This window comes from Lepisosteus platostomus, chromosome 26 (genome assembly GCF_059453375.1).
Source record: "Lepisosteus platostomus isolate fLepPlt1 chromosome 26, fLepPlt1.hap1, whole genome shotgun sequence".
NCBI lineage: Eukaryota > Metazoa > Chordata > Actinopteri > Semionotiformes > Lepisosteidae > Lepisosteus > Lepisosteus platostomus.
Window position 1 is genome coordinate 4,787,553 of NC_142636.1, and position 18,657 is coordinate 4,806,209.

Below are 18,657 nucleotides of genomic sequence, written 5' to 3' on the forward strand. Positions count from 1 at the left end.
AAAAAAAAAACAAGAGTTAAGACTGAGATTCTGTTTTCCTGATGTTCTAATTTGGTGACAGAATAAAAAAACAGGTGAAACAGCCTGTAGTGGTGAACTTATTCAGAATAGTTTACAAAGAACAAGATGCTTCATTCTAACATTACTATATATTAACTGATACTTTAAATCAGAACAAACACATTACAATATGTTCAATTTACAATTTACAGATGCAGCCACGCAGTGTGTTAAATCCAGCTTTTATGTTGCTCCCCACTTTCACCTAACTAACTATAATGGGGATGTAGCATTTTTGGGGGCTTGACCAGGATCTTTGATTCATTTTGAGGAGCAAGTATTTTTTTTCATGGCAGTCACATGCACTTGGGGTTGTTTTAGTTTTTAGTGGTCCTTTGTTTTACAGGTATTATAGCACTATGGTTTGTATTACAAGTAATTGTAGTGTGTCCATCATGGTATTCAGCTAAGAGGATTTTATTATGCGCCCAACATTGGAGTTTGAGAAATAGCGGGTTTCTTTAGTCTCTCAGTTTACTGGGGACATATCAGATATTAAATTCAGGAAGGAAGACAATACCTTCAGCAACAATCCCTCATCTTCCAGACAGACAAAAGTGATAAAGCTGATAGGAATTCAGTCAAAAGGGTGCAGTGTGTTAACACAAACCCATCTGCTAACATAGCCGCACAAAGCAAGGTGACTTTCTGCTCAATCAAATAACAGCTACAGTAAAGTCAGGCTAACAGATTTTAAATTATTCAAGCAAAAGTAGTTGTTTAAGTTTGTCAAAGTCAGCTACTTTGCAAGTAGTACAATAATTCACAAAAAAATATCCCTTTCTGTTGTGCAAAGTCAACAAAGGTTCGATTTCTTTTTATAATTTCAAAACCATGGATGGTTTGCTTCAAGGACTAATTCATAGTATAATCAAAACAAAACACCCACTGGGTCTCATCTCCCAACGTTCCACACATGCAAATCACTTGAAATCATATCCACAGATATACTGAAACAGTCAATGAACTGCAGTGTAATTGTATACCATATTGATACTGTATATACAGTATACTATATGATACCATATGGTTTTAAAACCAATCTATTTTTTATAATCAAAATTGAAAGTTAAATTGTTTGCTGATTACTCGTTGCTACAAGTGATATTTTTAGCAGCCAAAATGTCTTTAGTTACATGATTTCATATTAATATTCCCTATCAAGTGGTATTAAATCAGAATAAAACATTATAGCTTTTTATGAAGTAAATAAACTTTGTATAGTTAGAACAAACTTGTCACTTTTTCAAAATAACCACTGTAAATTACAGAGTTAAAGATTTTGATGAAAAAAAAAACAATTATGAAGAAGGTTAAATACTGTTCTGGTTCATTTTTTTATTTTGAGCTAAAACTATCAGCTATGTACATTACAGTACGTATAATATATTTATGTTATTAAATTAATATAATTTATGACATTCAGAAATGTTTTACTTCTGTTATCATATCATTAATTGAAAAAGCTATGACAAAATATTGGGTAAAATTGTCGAAGAGGTCTCCTGTGGGTTACTGATGATAGAAGTTAATCAAGATAGTCTACAGGGGTCTATTTGAACACAGATACTGCTTGTTGGGCTAAGGTGCTGTCATTTAAACCTCTGCTTAAAGTATACAGTATAAGGCTGTGTCTAAGATGCTTGTGGAGTTTTTTTGTTCCGAGATCAAGGAGTGCTGCTGCAGATTCAGAAAGGCTTCTGTATTTTGTAAGTGATTTTGTTGTTGCTGGTTAATTAGCCACTCAGTAATTTCTTATAAAATTAAATAAAATCAAACAGGAGTAGCATTCTCTTTTTGGCTAAAGTGAGTATGTTTGTATGGTGCGGGGGCTCTTTGGCTAAGGATTTGTGCTTGTGGCTAGAAGGTTGCCAGTTTGTATCCTGCCCAACTGCTCTAGGGGTGCCGTATAAGTGGCTGACCCTGCACTGTGACCCCAAGCTTCTCTCCCTGTCTGTGTCTCATGGAGAGCAAGTTGAAGTATGTGAAAAGACAAATTCCTAATACAAGAAAATTGTATATGGTTCATAGAGTGATCTTATCTTATCTTACTGACTGTGACTCTGGAATTTTCCCTGCAGCACTCATATTTCTATGGCTAGAAGACGAGGCAAAACATCTTGGCTGTGGTGACTAGGCACCTGATGTAACAAAACCTGAATTAATTATTAATTTACTTTTTATTATTTTCTTTGATTATTAATCTAACCATTTACTTTGACTCTTACAATTCTTGTAATGTTGTAATGCAAAACAATATTGCATGTTCTGCTCATCAATATTCTACGTAAGGTTGTATTAATTGATTTTTTTTACTAAGTGCTAAAACGTATTATATTCATTTTTTTCCATAGAATACTTCTGTGTGGCTAGAAAAGTCAACATGACCTGTGGAGAAATGACTTTCAATTCCATTGTAATTGGATGGTCTGGTTACTCGAATGAGACGTGTAAGACAAATACACTTAATGGTATGTGACAGCTTTAATACTTAACAGCTTCATTAATTAAAAGAGAATCCTTAGTATCTATTAATACATTTTATTTTACAAATGAGTAGTTCTCATTTTATGCACTCTTAATTTTCACGTTTTTGGTTTAATGCAGCTCAGAAATATATATCGTAACTTAATTTGCATTGAATTAGTTCTCATTTTCATGCACTTGTTCTCAATGTGGAGTATTTATCTTTTGTTGACATAGTGTGTATTCTTTTGCATACAATTTCCCTAGGGTGACAAGCAGATGGCAATTGTTTCTGTGTTCTTCCAGCCACTTGTCATCTCCCTTTGTCTCACACCTAATAAATAGATCCATAATATAGCTTTCTTGCCTAAGACTGTATTGTATGTTTATATTTGATAAATTCTTATACAGTATATTCCTTATAAGAAAAGGTACAGATGAAAAGTCTCTTGGCCTCTCTAGCCCATTCCATCTGGTAACTTGTAGCTAATTGATCCAAGGACCTCATCTAGCTGCTTATTGAAAGACAAAGTAATGGCTTCAACAACATGGGTGGGTAGCTTGTTTCATTATTCCCAGAGGGCCGTGGGAGAGAAGGCTTTCTTTCTCGAGTTCTACATATTTTCTACTTGCTCTCTGGCTTGTTTTCCTGCTCAATCCACTGGTTTTCAGTAGAATGACTTTGTTAGTACCTCTGAGTTGATATAGTTGTCAGGGCTTGAGTAATGTTTGCTCAAGACTGAGAAGTTTGTATTCCTTCAATTTACCCTGGAGTGGATAGGTTGCTCATCTGTGCAGTGAACTGCACCCAAAATACTAAAATCAGGTCTGATTAGTGTTACTTTATAGTAATATATAATTAATCATTTGTATTTTTATATACAGTATATTAGGAAGAATAGTATTCCATGGTTCTTTATTTAATAACTAATTGTTAATGCAAATACTTGTTTCCCTAAATGTCTACTGCCTGCAATTTGAAAATTAGTCTTTTATGGGGAACCTTGTAAAATCTAAACAAATCATGTATCCTTTACCATTGGTGGTTGCTCAAATTTTGTTAGGTAAGTCCCATCTTTTCTAAATAAAGACCATGCAAATAATGTATTTTTTGTAATTCAATGTAAAAAAACAGATAAAATCTTGGGTTTTTTTGTATGTTTTATGTACGTTTGCATCTTCTTCTACTATTCATTGGTAAAATCTTGGGTTTTTTGTACGTTTGCATCTTTTTCTACTAGTCATTGGTATTTTTTTACAAATACAATTTGCTAAAGATTAGTATAATATGGGAGAAAGTTAGAGAATACATTTTGTACTTCATACTTTGTTACATAATCTTTTACATCTTAGAAACTGCAGATACAGCTGTCCCAAGGTATGTTGGCAAAGGTATGTTGGTAAAAGCTAAAATCAATTAGTTCATGCAATCACTCAAAATAATTACTTTTACTAGGCAAATTACAAACATTCTATGAAAGATTCCATGAAACATATCTAGCTCAAAGATTAAGCTAGATATGTTATTGTCAATCTTCTGTTTATCTTGCCACATGGAGTGCTTGTATTGCAGTTTCCATTAAACAACAGATTTTCCAACTCAAAGTACAGAGCAGCTAATGAAAAGTCAGCATTCTTTTTTTGTTTTGCTCAAAGCTGTTAAAAACTGAACCTTTACTGTATTGTCCCTGGTTCTGTTGAGAGATAAGTTGAGTTTCTCTTTTACTCTTCAGATAAGATTTATCTGCTGTTAATCTAAAGGACTAAGTTCAACACAATATGTGCTTCTGTTACAATCATAGCCAGGGATTTGTGAAACTGTTGGTGTTACATTTAGAATATAATATACATTCTATTATAGAAATAGATATCTATTTCATTTAATTTTAAACACATTGGAATTAAGAAAACTTCGTGAAAATTTGTGAAAATATTTCGGGGGAAAGTCTTTTTTTTACATAAATGGATTGAAATTATTCAATTTCCACATAGCGGCGGAGCGGGGCTGCAGGTCTGCCCTCGGCTCTTCTCCGCAGTGTGACAGGAGGCAGAGAGAGCCGCGCCTCAGGGAGCCCCACATGTGTAGACATGTATTTGAAACTGAGAAGAAAATACACTTCTTGACTGGAAGAGTTGTGAGAGTATTGAACAAATTACCCAGCCGTGTTGTCAAAACCAGATTTCCCTGGCTTCTTTCAAGCGAGTCAGATGAGATCCTTTGATTAGTTAACTGTTGGTTACCAAAAAGGCAAAATAGGCTTAATGGTTTCCTCTCTTTTGCAACCTTTGATTATTGATTTAGTACCAGATGGAGTTTTTTCTTCATTCTTAAACAGTGAGTTGTATTATGACAAATTTGCACAGTGGAAATCATATTTCAAGTTTCTGCCTCAGCCTTCTGCTTCATATTTTAGTGTTCATTTTGAAGAAAGCAGCTGGATTAACTGTCAATGCTGGGAGGATTTTCAATGTAGATTATTCTTAGAAATTATGAAGAGTAGTTCTCCTAGTACAGGTCCTTTTGGTACCTTCATTGAATCACTTATCCCAACAATGAGTATTCACCACCCACCCGTACCCCCTTTTTATAATAACCTATTCTCAATGGAAACTTGCATTTGCTGAAATTTGCCAGCAGTCATATCACCCTGCAGCTCACAACTGTCAACCCACTGGAGCTCAGCAGGTGTGAGTCTGGTCAGTACCTCGAGGGGAGACTCCTGGGAACGCTAAGGCTGCTGCTGGGAGAGGTGTTAGTGGGACCAATAGGAGGCGCTCACTCTGCAGCCTGTGTGGCTCCTAATGCCCCAGTACAGTCACTATACTGTAAAAAGGCGCCATCCTTTGGATGAGATGTAAAACTGAGATACTGACTCTCTGTGGTCATTAAAAATCCCAGACTCTTTCTCGAAAAGAAAGGTGTTACCCTGGTGTCGTAGCCCCTGGCCTTCACCAGTCATGGCCTCCTAATAACCCCCATCTCTGAACTGGCTTCATCACTCTGCTCTCCTTCCCACTGAGAGCTGGTGCCTGGTGAGTGTACTGGTGCACTCTAGGTGCCGTTGCATCATCCGAGTGGGGCTGCACATTGGTGGAGTAGGAGGGAATCCCCATTACCTGCAAAGTACTTTGAATGGAGTGTCAAGAAGTCCAAGTGTAGGAATTATTAAATGCCCACAGCCAGAAATACGAAAATCTTTTATGCAGAACCCTATCAAAAGCTCTCTGATGAATCATATAATATTGTGTGTACCCATTATAATTGTTGTTAATCAAAGAACTCTTAAAGTTAGGTAAGTCCTACCTTTTTTTAGTTAATGCTGATCACTTCCTAGGATATTGTTCCTATACACGTTCTTCTAGTTCTAATACTTCTTTTAATATTCTTTAAGTCAGTGTGTGAAATAAATAAAGGAAGGTCAATGCAAAGAATGTGTAAATACATTTTTGCTAATTTAAAGTTATTAGTGCCCAAAGATGACACCGACAGGGAAAGCTGCCGTCCTGTGACCTCCCATTCGTCCTTGTCTATTTCTTTATTTTTTGTTGTTTTTCGTACTGCTAACCGCACATACTGTTTGCTCGGTGATTAGATATGACCGACAAACACTTATGGACATAAGATCAAATATTGTTAAATATTACACCACAGTTAAATCTACACCAATAATTACTGCCAACTATCTGGACTGTGGTGTCTCACCTGTACCTGTACTGGGAATAAGACGGCATTGTAGGAAGTGGGGTAAATGGGCAGGCGTTCTGGTAAGATTGAGGCAACGAAGCAATCGTCCCCCACTCCTGAGTATACTTCTTGCTAATGTTCAGTCACTGCACAAAAAACTGGATGAACAAGCACAAGGCTTGCTTTCCAATGGCACATCAAGTACTGCAATGTGCTGAAGCTTATAGAAACCTGGCTTGACCCATCTGTTCTGGACTCTGCTATCCTCCCGGGAGGATTTTCTATTCACAGTCGGGACAGAAAAATGGATTCGGGTAAGATCAAAGGAGGTGGGGTATGCTTCATGGTAAACAATTCCAGGTGCACAGATGTGGAGATTATTTCAACATCATGCTCTACACATCTTGTGGACATCTGACAATAAAATGTTGCCCTTTCTATCTACCGAGGGAGTTCACATCGGTAGTTCTCTCGGTGGTGTATATTCCACCGCAGGCAAATTTCACAAGGGCACTGGATAAACTACACTGTCACCTTAACAGACACGAGAGTACACATCCTGAGGGGGCATTCATCATAGCGTGTGATTTTAACAGTGCAAATTTGAAGAAAACAATGCCTAATCTACATCAACACATCAACTCCCCGACGCAAGGAACAAACACGTTGGACAATGTTTACACTCCCTTCCGGGATGGCTACAAAGCCCTCCCCCAACCTCCTTTTGGCAAATGCGATCACGCCTCCATTCTGCTACTTCCCGTTTATAAGCAGAAGGTTGAACAGGAGAGGGCAGCGTTAAGAACCATTCAACATTAGTCGGATGAATTGGATTTTATATTAAGTCACTGTTTTGCTACTACTGACTGGCAGATCTTCCGCAAAGCTGCCAGAAATAATACCAATCTGTATATGGACTATGTTACTGGCTACATCAACAAATGCATTGAAGACGTGGTTCCCAGGATTACTGTTCGCACATATCCAAATCAGAAACCGTGGGTAAATGGCAAGATGCGCGACAAATTTAAAGCTAGGACAGCTGATTTCAATTCTGGAGATATGGATAGATTTAAACAATCCAGATATGACCTCAGGAAAGCCATCAAAATAGCTAAATACAACTACAGAGTTAAATTAGATTCATAATATCATGGCTGCAACACATAGAACATGTGGAGTGGTATACGCACCATTACAAACTACAAAACGCAACCCAGCTATATCACACAACAGTCTGCTTCCCTTCCTGATGAGCTAAATTCATTCTATGCTCGGTTTGAGGTCAATAACGCAGATCCAGCCAGGAGGATTCCAGAAATCCAAGACGGAAACATACTGATCATATCCAGAAGGGATTTGTGTAAGGTTTTTAAAAAGACCAATCCACACAAGGCTCCTGGCCCTGATGCTATCCCAGACCATGTTCTGAAGGCATTTGCAGACCAGCTGGCAGATATCTTCTCAGACATATTCAATCTTTCTCTAGCTCAGTCTATAGTTCCTTCCTGCTTTAAGAAAACCACCATTGTCCCTGTTCCTAAGAAACCCATAGTCAGTTGCCTGAAAGACTACCTCCCGTTGCACTCATCAGTTATCATGACGTTCTTCCAGCGGTTCGTCAAAGCATACATCACCTCCTCACTGCCTGACGCCCTAGACCCACTGCAATTTGCGTATCACCAGAACAGCTCAACAGAGGATGCTATTGCCACTGCCCTCCATACTGCCCTCTCACACCTGGATAAGAAAGGAACATATGAGAGAATGCTGTTTGTTGAATACAGCTCAGCATTCAATACCATAGTGCCCTCAAAGCTTGCCATCAAGCTCCAAGACCTGGGACTGAACACCTCCCTTTGTAATTGGATCCTGGACTTCTTGACGGAAAGTCTGCAGGTGGTGAGGGTGGGCACCAACATATCATCTACCCTGACTCGAAACACTGGAGCCCCCCAAGGCTGTGTGCTTAGCCCTGTCCTCTACTCCTTATTTACCCATGATTGTGACACCAGGCATAACTAAATTTGCGGACAATACAACAGTCATTGGCCTGATCACAGATGGTGAAGAGTCTGCGTACAGGGAGGAGGTTGAAACCCTGGCAGCATGGACCCACTACACCAACATCATGGTCAAAACAGCATGGCAACGCCTATTCTTTCGCTGCAGGCTAAAGAAGTTTGGCACGCCATCATATATCCAGGCCAGCTTCTACAGGTGCACTATTGAGAGTTTCCTGACTGGTTGCATCACTGCCTGGTATAGGAACTGCTCCGCCCAGGACCTCAAAGTACTGCAGGGAGTGGTGAAGTCAGCGCAGCTCATTAGCGGTTGTGAGCTACCAAACATCCAGGATATCTACTCAGCTAGATGTCTTAAGAAGTCCAGGTTAATTCTCAAGGACCCCAGTCATCCCAGTTACAAACTGTTTTCTCTCCTACCGTCCGGTAAATGGTACCGAAGCATTCGGTCAAAGTCCAACAGATTACAGAACAGCTTCTACCTCCAGGCAATAAGACTGCTAAATAGCCAACCTGTAGCTCCTTCAGCAAATCACCCGAAATGGCTACATGGACACACAGTTTTCATTGTATTCAGCATTACAAGTGTAAAAATAGGTGATACACAATGTGTCTCCTCTATAACTCTTCAGTTTACAGAGAACTTCTGCCAGAGCCTCACAACATTGTCCAAAAATACTCTTCTTGTGTTTAATTTTTAGTTAAGCAGGATTTGAGCTACAAACCATATAAATACAGGATGTATAATTGTATGATTTTAAAAGCTATATTGATTTACTTTCTCACCCGCTTCGATTCAAGCACAGAATGGATAAAAAAAAGTCAGACAGGCAGAGGGAAAAGAGAGAGGTGAAATTGTCACCTGTCCTGGATAAAGTGGTTAGAAAATAGGTGGATTTACACCTGTGAAAAGTGTTATGGAAGATATTATTCATAATAAATGATTTTGGACGGTCTGCAAACTGAAAACAGGACACATGTTGTGTATCGCCTCTTTTTACACTTGGAAGAACATTCCAATGTTAATGCGACACTGAAGATATTAATAACCTTTTAAATCTGAAGCTGTTAACTCTACTTCACACCTGCATGTCAAGATCATGGTTTAAAAATAAAAAAAAACATCAAACCTTAGATTGGATGAGAATGTTATAATTGTTTTGCAAGGATGTGAAATGTGACAATTTGTTACAAGACTAAAACGCCAATTTCCCACTGCATTTTGGGGAATGTTGTTTTGACAAGAAGCCTCCATCTTGTCTCCATATATCACTCTCTCACAATTCATCATGCATGAATGAGTCAACTTAAAAATAAAATGTTTTTACAAAGAAAGTGGAATACAGTAATGCTACCAGCTATATAAATGCATATATTTAGATACTTAAATTAATATAATTATTAATTTCTTTAAATACGTGATTCCATATTATATTCCCTTATAATTAAATTCTAAAAAGTATGAGTTTCTAACTGCAATAACGAGGGCAAGTATTCATGGAAAATGGTAATCACTTAACCCACTTAACTTCGAACATGTTGTGATATTGGGAATATTGTGGCCATAATATTTGTTATTTAAGTTTTTGAAAGAAATGCTTATTTGTTAAAAGAATTCTCATGGTGACAGCTGGGTTCAAACACCCAAGCTGAGAAATACAAGGCACACGCTTAAGCCATTACGCCACAGATGTAATCACATGGAAAGTAGTGAAAGAAAAGGAAACTAAAGTAGACATATCCAAAGAAAGTGTACTACTGTGATAATTTGAGCTACAGTACATAGATATAATTATATCGTTATTAATTTCTTTAGATACGCGATTCCATATTATATTCCCTATTAATCAAATTCTAAAAGTAAGCTTTTGTTTACTATGATAACGAGCGTATTCACAGAAAAGGTTAAAACATTATAACTTTTCACAAAGTATACAATTTATATAGTTTATGAGCATATGAAAGGCATGGTGAATCGGAGATTCTCAAAACTTACTTTGTATGATTGGAAATGAATACAGTGGTGTGAAAAAAGTGTTTGCCCCCTTCCTGATTTCTTTTTTCTTTGCATGTTTGTCACACTGAAATGTTTCAGATCATCAAACAAATTGAAATATTAGACAAAGATAACACAAGTAAACACAAAATGCAGTTTTTAAATGAAGGTTTTTATTATTAAGGGAAAAAACAATCCAAACCTACATGGCCCTGTGTGAAAAAGTGATGCCCCCCCCCCTGTTAAAACATAAATCAACTGTGGTTTATCACATCTTTGGAAAGCTGAGTTCAATATCTCTAGCCACACCCAGGCCTGATTACTGCCACACCTATTCTCAGTCAAGAAATCACTTAAATAGGACCTGCCTGACAAAGTGAAGTAGACCAAAAGATCCTCAATAGCTAGACATAATGCTGCGATCCAAAGAAATTCAGGAAGAAATGAGAAACAGAGTAATTGAGATTTATCTGTCTGGAAAAGGTTATAAAGCCATTTCTAAATCTTTGGGACTCCAGCGAACCACAGTGAGAGCCATTATCCACAAATGGCGAAAACATGGAACAGTGGTGAACCTTCCCAGGAGTGGCCAGCCGACCAAAATTACCCAAGAGTGCAGTGATGACTCATCCAAGAGGTCAGAAAAAACCCCACAACAACATCCAAAGAACTGCAGGCTTCACTTGCCTCAGTTAAGGTCAGTGTTCATGACTCCACCATAAGAAAGAGACTGGGCAAAAATGGCCTGCATGGCAGAGTTCCAAGACGAAAACCACTGCTGAGCAAAAAGAACATAAAGGCTCGTCTCAGTTTTGCCAGAAAACATCTTGATGATCCCCAAGACTTTTGGAAAAATACTCTGTGGACTGACGAGACAAAAGTTGAAATTTTTGGAAGGTGTGTGTCCCATCACATCTGGTGTAAAAGTAACACAGCATTTCAGAAAAGGAACATCATACCAACAGTAAAATATGGTGGTGGTAGTGTAATGGTCTGGGGCTGTTTTGCTGCTCCAGGACCTGGAAGACTTGCTGTGGTAAATGGAACCATGAATTCTGCTGTCTACTAAAAAATCCTGAAGGAAAATGTCCGGCTATCTGTTTGTGACCTCAAGCTGAAGAGCACTTGGGTTCTGCAGCAGGACAATGATCCAAAACACACCAGCAAGTCCACCTCTGAATGGTTTAAGAAAAACAAAATGAAGACTTTGGAGTGGCTTAGTCAAAGTCCTGACCTGAATCCGATTGAGATGCTGTGGCATGACCTTAAAAAAGCGGTTAAGGCTCGAAAACCTTCCAATCTGGCTGAATTACAACAATTCTGCAAAGATGAGTGGGCCAAAATTCCTCCACAGCGCTGTAAAAGACTCATTGCCAGTTATTGCAAACACTTAATTGCAGTTGTTGCTGCTAAGGGTGGCCCAACCAGTTATTAGCTTTAGGGGGCAATCAGTTTTTCACACAGGGCCATGTAGGTTTGGATTTTTTTTTCCCTAATAATAAAAAGTTTCATTTAAAAACTGCATTTTTTGTTTACTTGTGTTATCTTTGTCTAATATTTCAATTTGTTTGATGATCTGAAACATTTCAGTGTGACAAACATGCAAAAAAAAAGAAATCAGGAAGGGGGCAAACACTTTTTCACACCACTGTATGTGATCGGATCAACGAAATGCTGTGGTGTTACTTTTTGTCAATGAAAAAGTCCTTTTGTTTACAAAGATGGTTACAAAGCAAGTGGACCATGGTAATACTTTTAGCTTACAGCCTGTCCAAGGTCATTCATTATTAATACTATTAGTAATATCTTCTATAAAGACTTTGATGCATAAAATATTTCTGCATAATCAAAATATTTATTATTTAAATAATATTTTATTACTAAAGGTGGTAGGTTGTGTTCTTTTGTCCAACTGAGCAATCTTACTTTTATAAAATATACCGACATTTTAATGTTTAATGATTAACATGCTGTAATACACAGTTTAAAATTAAGAAAAGTCTAAAGAGTTTACAACTTACATTCATAATTGGAAAAAGGTTGTCCTTCAGCAGTGAACAGGATTTGAAACCATGCATTTTCTGGTGACAGCTCAAATGCTGTACACGAGGCTTTATTAGCTCCTCCTGGCAGTGATTCCGGATACTATTATCATAACTGTGGTATTATACAGTATGACGCATTATGACGTGTTGCGATGCGACACGCCCACCGCATTTTACCCCAGCGTACCCCGCTCGTTTTGAATGGCTGCATCTTTCTCTCCTTTTTCAATTGTATTGGATATATAAGCTTATTACTGAACTGTGAACCCTTGAGAGAAAGAAATGCTGACTTATACCAGTTTGTCCACTTCTTATGAGAATGCTAGAATATACAATCCTTTTGGACAGCTACACTACCAAATAACTCTCATATACCTGGATATATCAATCTCATTAACAGCTATTATTTATATCATGGGGATCTATCCAAGTTCAAAGTATGAACTCAGAAGAATCATATTTTTGACATTTTTTACCTACATGGAATGGGTGGAATGGGTCAATAAATCTGATTCACAGAATTAATATGAAAATATTGCATGTAGTCAGGAAGGTAAAATAAACCAATTCAAACAAGTATGTATAAAGGAAAAGAAAGAAAGGGGAAAAGGAAAGGAAAAGTGTACCCAGCCCTCCAAAAGTAAATTCCATTAATGCATGTGCCCTCAACATCTTGAATCATATACAAAGTATAGACAGTACAGGCCTGGCTTGGGGATTGAATTAACCACTTGAGTATCAAGTCTGAAACATCTGATTTCTTACATGTCTTACTCATTTCAGAGTCACCACGGGTCCACACACTCGCTGCCACATTCCAGCGTGCAGTGATCACAACCCTTTTCCACTTTCTACTTTCCTCCCGACTTTAGCCTTTCCATGCTCACTCTTGAGGATTACTTGCAGAGCTCAACTCTTCTCTTAGTTTGTTCACTCACCATTAATTGACCTTTAGGATAACTGATCTTTCCCCTCCATTTGACTATGGACCTGCTTTAGGATTTGGATTTTGGTTACTGGATACTCCCTCTTGTTTTAACCCCTTACTCCAACCCCACCCAGGGTCCTAGTTTCTATCTACTGGCGGACTTGACAACTCAGTAAACACACTAGAAAGAAATATCCCAAAAACAACACACCCATTTCATTTTCTTTCCTTGAGTATTTTGTTTCAAATTCTAGCATCTGCAGGTACCCAGTGTTTTTACCAGGCCTTGTCCAATGTATACTACTTTAGATTAAAATCTTTTTTTTTCTGTAAAAATGGAAAATTAGCAGTATTTGGACATTGAATATAGCACATTTTTTTATTCTTCATCATCAAAATATGGTCTTAAGATAAATGTGTTACTCAATTGGGATTTGAAGTACACAATTTTAAAAAAGATTGTCTAGTTCCTTACAATATATACTGTAGGTTGTTGTGGTGAGTTTTGATTTTGTTTCTCAAAGTTTCTTGTAAACAAGTGGTAGAGGTGTAGGTTCAATTATGGTCTTTGCACAATTTCATTACTGTGGTAAGTCATGGGTTATTAATGCTTTTTCCAAAAAATCACTGCTGCTTCACAGCTGTGAAAACAAATTTAATGTATGTAGTTAGAGAATATTGGAGATCATTTGCATGTGCAATGCTTTGTGAAATTATTATTAATATGTTGTTTTTCACGATGCAAGCTTGAGGGTGTTGTAATCGTGCTGAAGCCCCAGACAAACATGGGTTAATTAAATAATAAAGATGTCTTCCAAAGTTGAGGGGGTGATGGAGGGGTATAAAAAGAAAAAGAAAAATTTATAGAACTTATGTTGTTCAAGTCTACTCTACGTTTATTGTTTCCCATTTGAACATTGTAAGTGTTAAATTAAAATTAGCACGTTATGTCAGGCCCAGGATGGTGGCATACAGCCTATGATTGCTCTCTTATTCTACCCAGGTCCATTAGAATACACACAGGTTACTGATCAGTACACCTATCCCCCTATCAATTGGGCACTCAATCTTTCCATTAATCATCCCAGTTTTCCAAAATAATTGCAAAAATGCCACTGGAAGGGTGTTCTGACATTGGAAAGGTTTGACTTCAGAAGAACAAGTGAAGCAAGTGAAGTGCACAACTAAGTTATAGTTGTGTACCTTGTTTTTATTTATTAATTATTATTGTTAATAATGATTGGAAACATTTTTATGCTTAGGATATTTTAGCTGCTAAAGTTTCCTTTTTGTCACATGATTCCACATTAATGTAACATATTAGAAGGATTTATGGAAGTAGTTAAACAGATCAAATGAAGATCTGATCATTTCACTAAGGTAACCGTGGAAGCCAGTGCTAATTTAGTCAACAGTTTTTGATTTAGTCATAGTCAAGTCAATTAAAATGTGTATTGGACATACACATAAGATATATTAGACATTAGTGATTAGTGCGTGATTAGTGCGTTTAATTTAATCTAGATTACTTAAATTTAACTAAAATTGCTCTTTTAGTTGATTCAATTAGTTTTAGTCAACCAAACTGCAATTTCAGACAAATTAAGTTAAGTCACATTTTAGTTATGTAGTTTAATTTAGTTATATAAATGTATAAATGTTTTTGTTTAATTCATTTTTTTTCTTTGGAATATTAAGGAAAATAAGTTTAGTTCTTTCTTTACAATTAAGACTGTTTTATTTCAATAGCTTTGAAATCCATATGAATTTTTGGCAACTTTTTATTTACCACATTAAGCAAGGAACAACCTCCTTGGTCTTCATGGTTGAAACCTAAACAAGATTAGGAGCCTTAACTGTTACATTCAGAAAACACAAGAACCATGAACTAATTGACATTCAAAACAAAGAAAAAGTCATTAAACAAATCTTTAAAATGGAACTAGAAGGAATGTTTCACTCAGTAGTCTGTAGTGTGTTAGAAGAATGAACTGTTTTGTTTTGGCTTCCAAAGTACACCTGGAAGACTAATGAAAATGTTCTACAAATCTGACAATGAACAGGGGAAAACAAGACATTTATGAGACTATGATAGAATGATGCTGTCTGTAATGAAAACATCTTCACTTCCACTACTGCAGTGCCAGGAACTATTTTTTAAAGGTTCTCATTTGAACCATCTTCCACATAATTACATGACTTCTTATATATGATTTTGATTATATTCTATCACAAAGCACAAGTTATTTGAACAATGTAAAATATACTGATTCTCATAGAGGTCAAATATACAAGAAAAAAAATTGTGCAATAATAAATTATCTGAAATAAACACATCATATAACTCTTTTTCAATGTCTATGCACTAAAGACCAAACATTAATCCAGTTCAGAGACTGGTCACTAATAATTCAAAAGAATTTAATAAATAACTAATTAACAACTATTGAGCATATGTATAATTGTTAGAGGGCTTTTAATAATTATAATAATTGCTTACACTCATATAGCGCTTTTCTGGACACTCCACTCAAAGCGCTTCACAGGTAATGGGGACTCCCCTCCACCACCACCAATGTGCAGCATAGACCTGGATGATGCAACAGCAGCCATAGTGCGCCAGAACGCTCACCACACATCAGCTATCAGTGGGGAGGAGAGCAGAGTAATGAAGCTAATTCATAGATGGGGATTATTAGGAGGCCATGATAGGTAAGGGCCAATGGGAAATTTGGCCAGGACACCAGGGTTACACCCTTACTCTTTTCGAGAAACACCCTGGGATTTTTAATGACCACAGAGAGTCAGGACCCCAGTTTTACGTCTCATCCGAAGGACGGCGCCTGTTTACAGTATAGTGTCCCAGTCACTATACTGGGGCATTAGGACCCACATGGACAGCAGGGTGAGCGCCCCCTTTTGGCTGCCACTAGCAGTAGTAGTCACTTCAGATGCTGACCTGTCACAGAACTATTTTGTTCCATTGTAAATGATGTATGTATTTTTTTAATCCAAAATTGGTCAAAATAAAACATTTATGGGTGAAAGTTAATTGTCTGGAAAAACACACTTAACAGTAAAGAAAAGGATCCAAGTATTCATTCCTTTTGCTTTGGAAAATCGAAATATGTCCAAGTGCACAAAATTACTTTAACAAATCACACAATTAGTTGAATGGCCTCTGTATGCGATAATAGTTATTTACTTTCTTTCAGAACAAATACTGTATACAGTAGTTGTCTCTGTAGGGTCCCTCAATCGGGTACTTAATTTCAAGCATGAAGACCAAGGAGGCTTAAGCGTACTGAAGTCAAGCATTAAGCAGTTGAAGGTGTGTCGTACCACTTAGATCAGGCTGGCTCTCCAAACTTGAGACACAATGTTTCTCATTACTTGGAAAACTAGGAAGGGGCTTGGAAGCTTGACAAGATTGAGGGGAAACACGATGGAGCAAAGTACAAGCAAATCATAGAGTCAAACCTGCTTCGGTCTGCAAAAGTGCTCTGAAATTTTACCTTTTAGCAGGATAATGATCAACAGTACAAGACCAAAGTTACACTGGAGTAACTTAAGAAGAAAAAGTGAATGTCCTTCATTTAGCTATTTCTCCTTGTGACCCTGTATTAGATAAAGCAATTAGAAAATGGATGGATGAATATAATATCTGAATATATAAACAATGTGGTTGAAACATACACCTCTAATAAAAAGTAGGCAGAGTAGAATATATGTGTGTTATTTGTTAAATTAGGTTAATTGTATCTACTATTAAGACTTGGTGTGGACTAAGTGATGGTTAAATATATCTATATATGTTAAATAAAAATAAAAAGGGGATGTACTTACTTTTTCACCACACTTTGATCCATCCATCCATTTTCTAATGGCTTCTTTCAATTCAGGGTCACAAGGGAGCCAGAATGTTCCAGCAAGCAACAGGTGTAAAGCAGGGTACACCCTGGACAGGATGCCAGTCCATTGCAGGGCAGACAAATGGACACAAATGCAGACATGCACACACTGGCCGAACCTAGGGACAGTTTTCCTAAAAAGCTAATTAACCTACCAGTAAGTCTTTGGACTGTGGGATTAAACTGCAGCACCTGGAGGAAACTCAAATGAATGTACTGTAGATAGCACCCCAGGTCTTGAATTCAACCCAGGGCCCCGGCATTGGAAGGCAGCAATGCTAACCACTGCATCTATTGTCTACATTGTGTGGTGTTGTCCCGAGAGATCAGCGCAAATAAGAATTCCAATGTATATGTTCATATGGCAATAAACTCCTCTACTACTACTTTGCTGCCACACCACAATGTATACTTTATTATTACATACTGTATATAGAATACATTATATAAAAGATAAAAATCTTATATATTTTATTTAGTTATGACATGATAATTACTTAAATTATTTGGCTAAATAAATGGTTATTCATTACCCCAGACTAAATTCTCTGTTAAATCATTGTTAGCTTTCTGAGAACATCAATACTGAACAGTGACCAAGTCATTCTGGGTGAAGTCATGAAACCAGGCTTCATTGGGATTAGGCTTCAAGATAGGATATGTAAAATAAACAGAGAGGAAAGAGACAAAGACTGGAACAAATAATTGGGCAATGATAAAGGCTTCTCTTACAGTAGACTAAGAATCAAGAATTTGTCCAGATAATCTGAGTACTGGAAGAATACCTGACTGTAGGCTTTCAGGAACTGGTGTCTCATATTTTTGAAATGCTATTTTTTATTTAGTAAAAAACGTTTGGTTTTTTTAGTTATAGACTATTTTGAATAGGGGAATTCATTCTCATTTTAGAGAGAGAATTATTCCTGAGCATGATCCTTTCATTTAACAGGTTGCAAATTCCCTATTTGTATTTCACTCTTGGTTAAAGAATTGTTTGAAGAGTATTTTCTGCATCTGCTGAAGGCAGGACTCTGACATAATATCTGTATATGGATGTACCTAGTCATGTATTTCTGTGATTTGTTGTAAATCATGTCTGTCCTGTTTATGTTTGCTGTTTGTTTTACTTTTTTACAAAGAAACCAGTAACATATGTACTATTCAATGCTTGTCATATGCTGACTATAGGGAGTGTCATTATTGTATATATTATTTTCTTGCATAGCAAGCTGTTGACAGGACTAGATTCTTATTTGATATCTGATTTGATAGCCCTTATCTTGTAATTCTAACACACAACAATGTAACATGTACTGTAACAATAGATATGCAATGAAAAATTGACCAGGTCTTTGTTTTTTTCTGAAAATAAAGACTTTAAATAGTTCTCTGTGCCTTCTAAGTTATATTATGTTTTTATAGCAGGTATTCCTAAAGCTTCAGCAAGGTGTACAAATGAAAGTGGAACTCCAATTATGACCAATTTTACATGTATGGATTGCAGCGAGACTTTGAATAATCTTGAAGGGCAGGTAAGCACTC

General features: G+C 36.9%; 1 protein-coding gene across 3 annotated transcripts in view; it reads left to right on the top strand.

The window, feature by feature from the left end:
- Positions 1 to 18,657, top strand: part of LOC148639749 (uncharacterized) — a 99,528-nt gene that overhangs the window by 6,824 nt on the left and 74,047 nt on the right. The window contains exons 3-4 of one of the 3 annotated variants that reach the window (XM_088620664.1): positions 2,415 to 2,531; positions 18,538 to 18,647. In XM_088620664.1, coding sequence (XP_088476790.1) covers positions 2,415 to 2,531; positions 18,538 to 18,647 — 227 coding nt within the window. The remainder of the gene's footprint in view (positions 1 to 2,414; positions 2,532 to 18,537; positions 18,648 to 18,657) is intronic. The other 2 variants (XM_088620666.1, XM_088620667.1) reach the window with 2 other exon arrangements.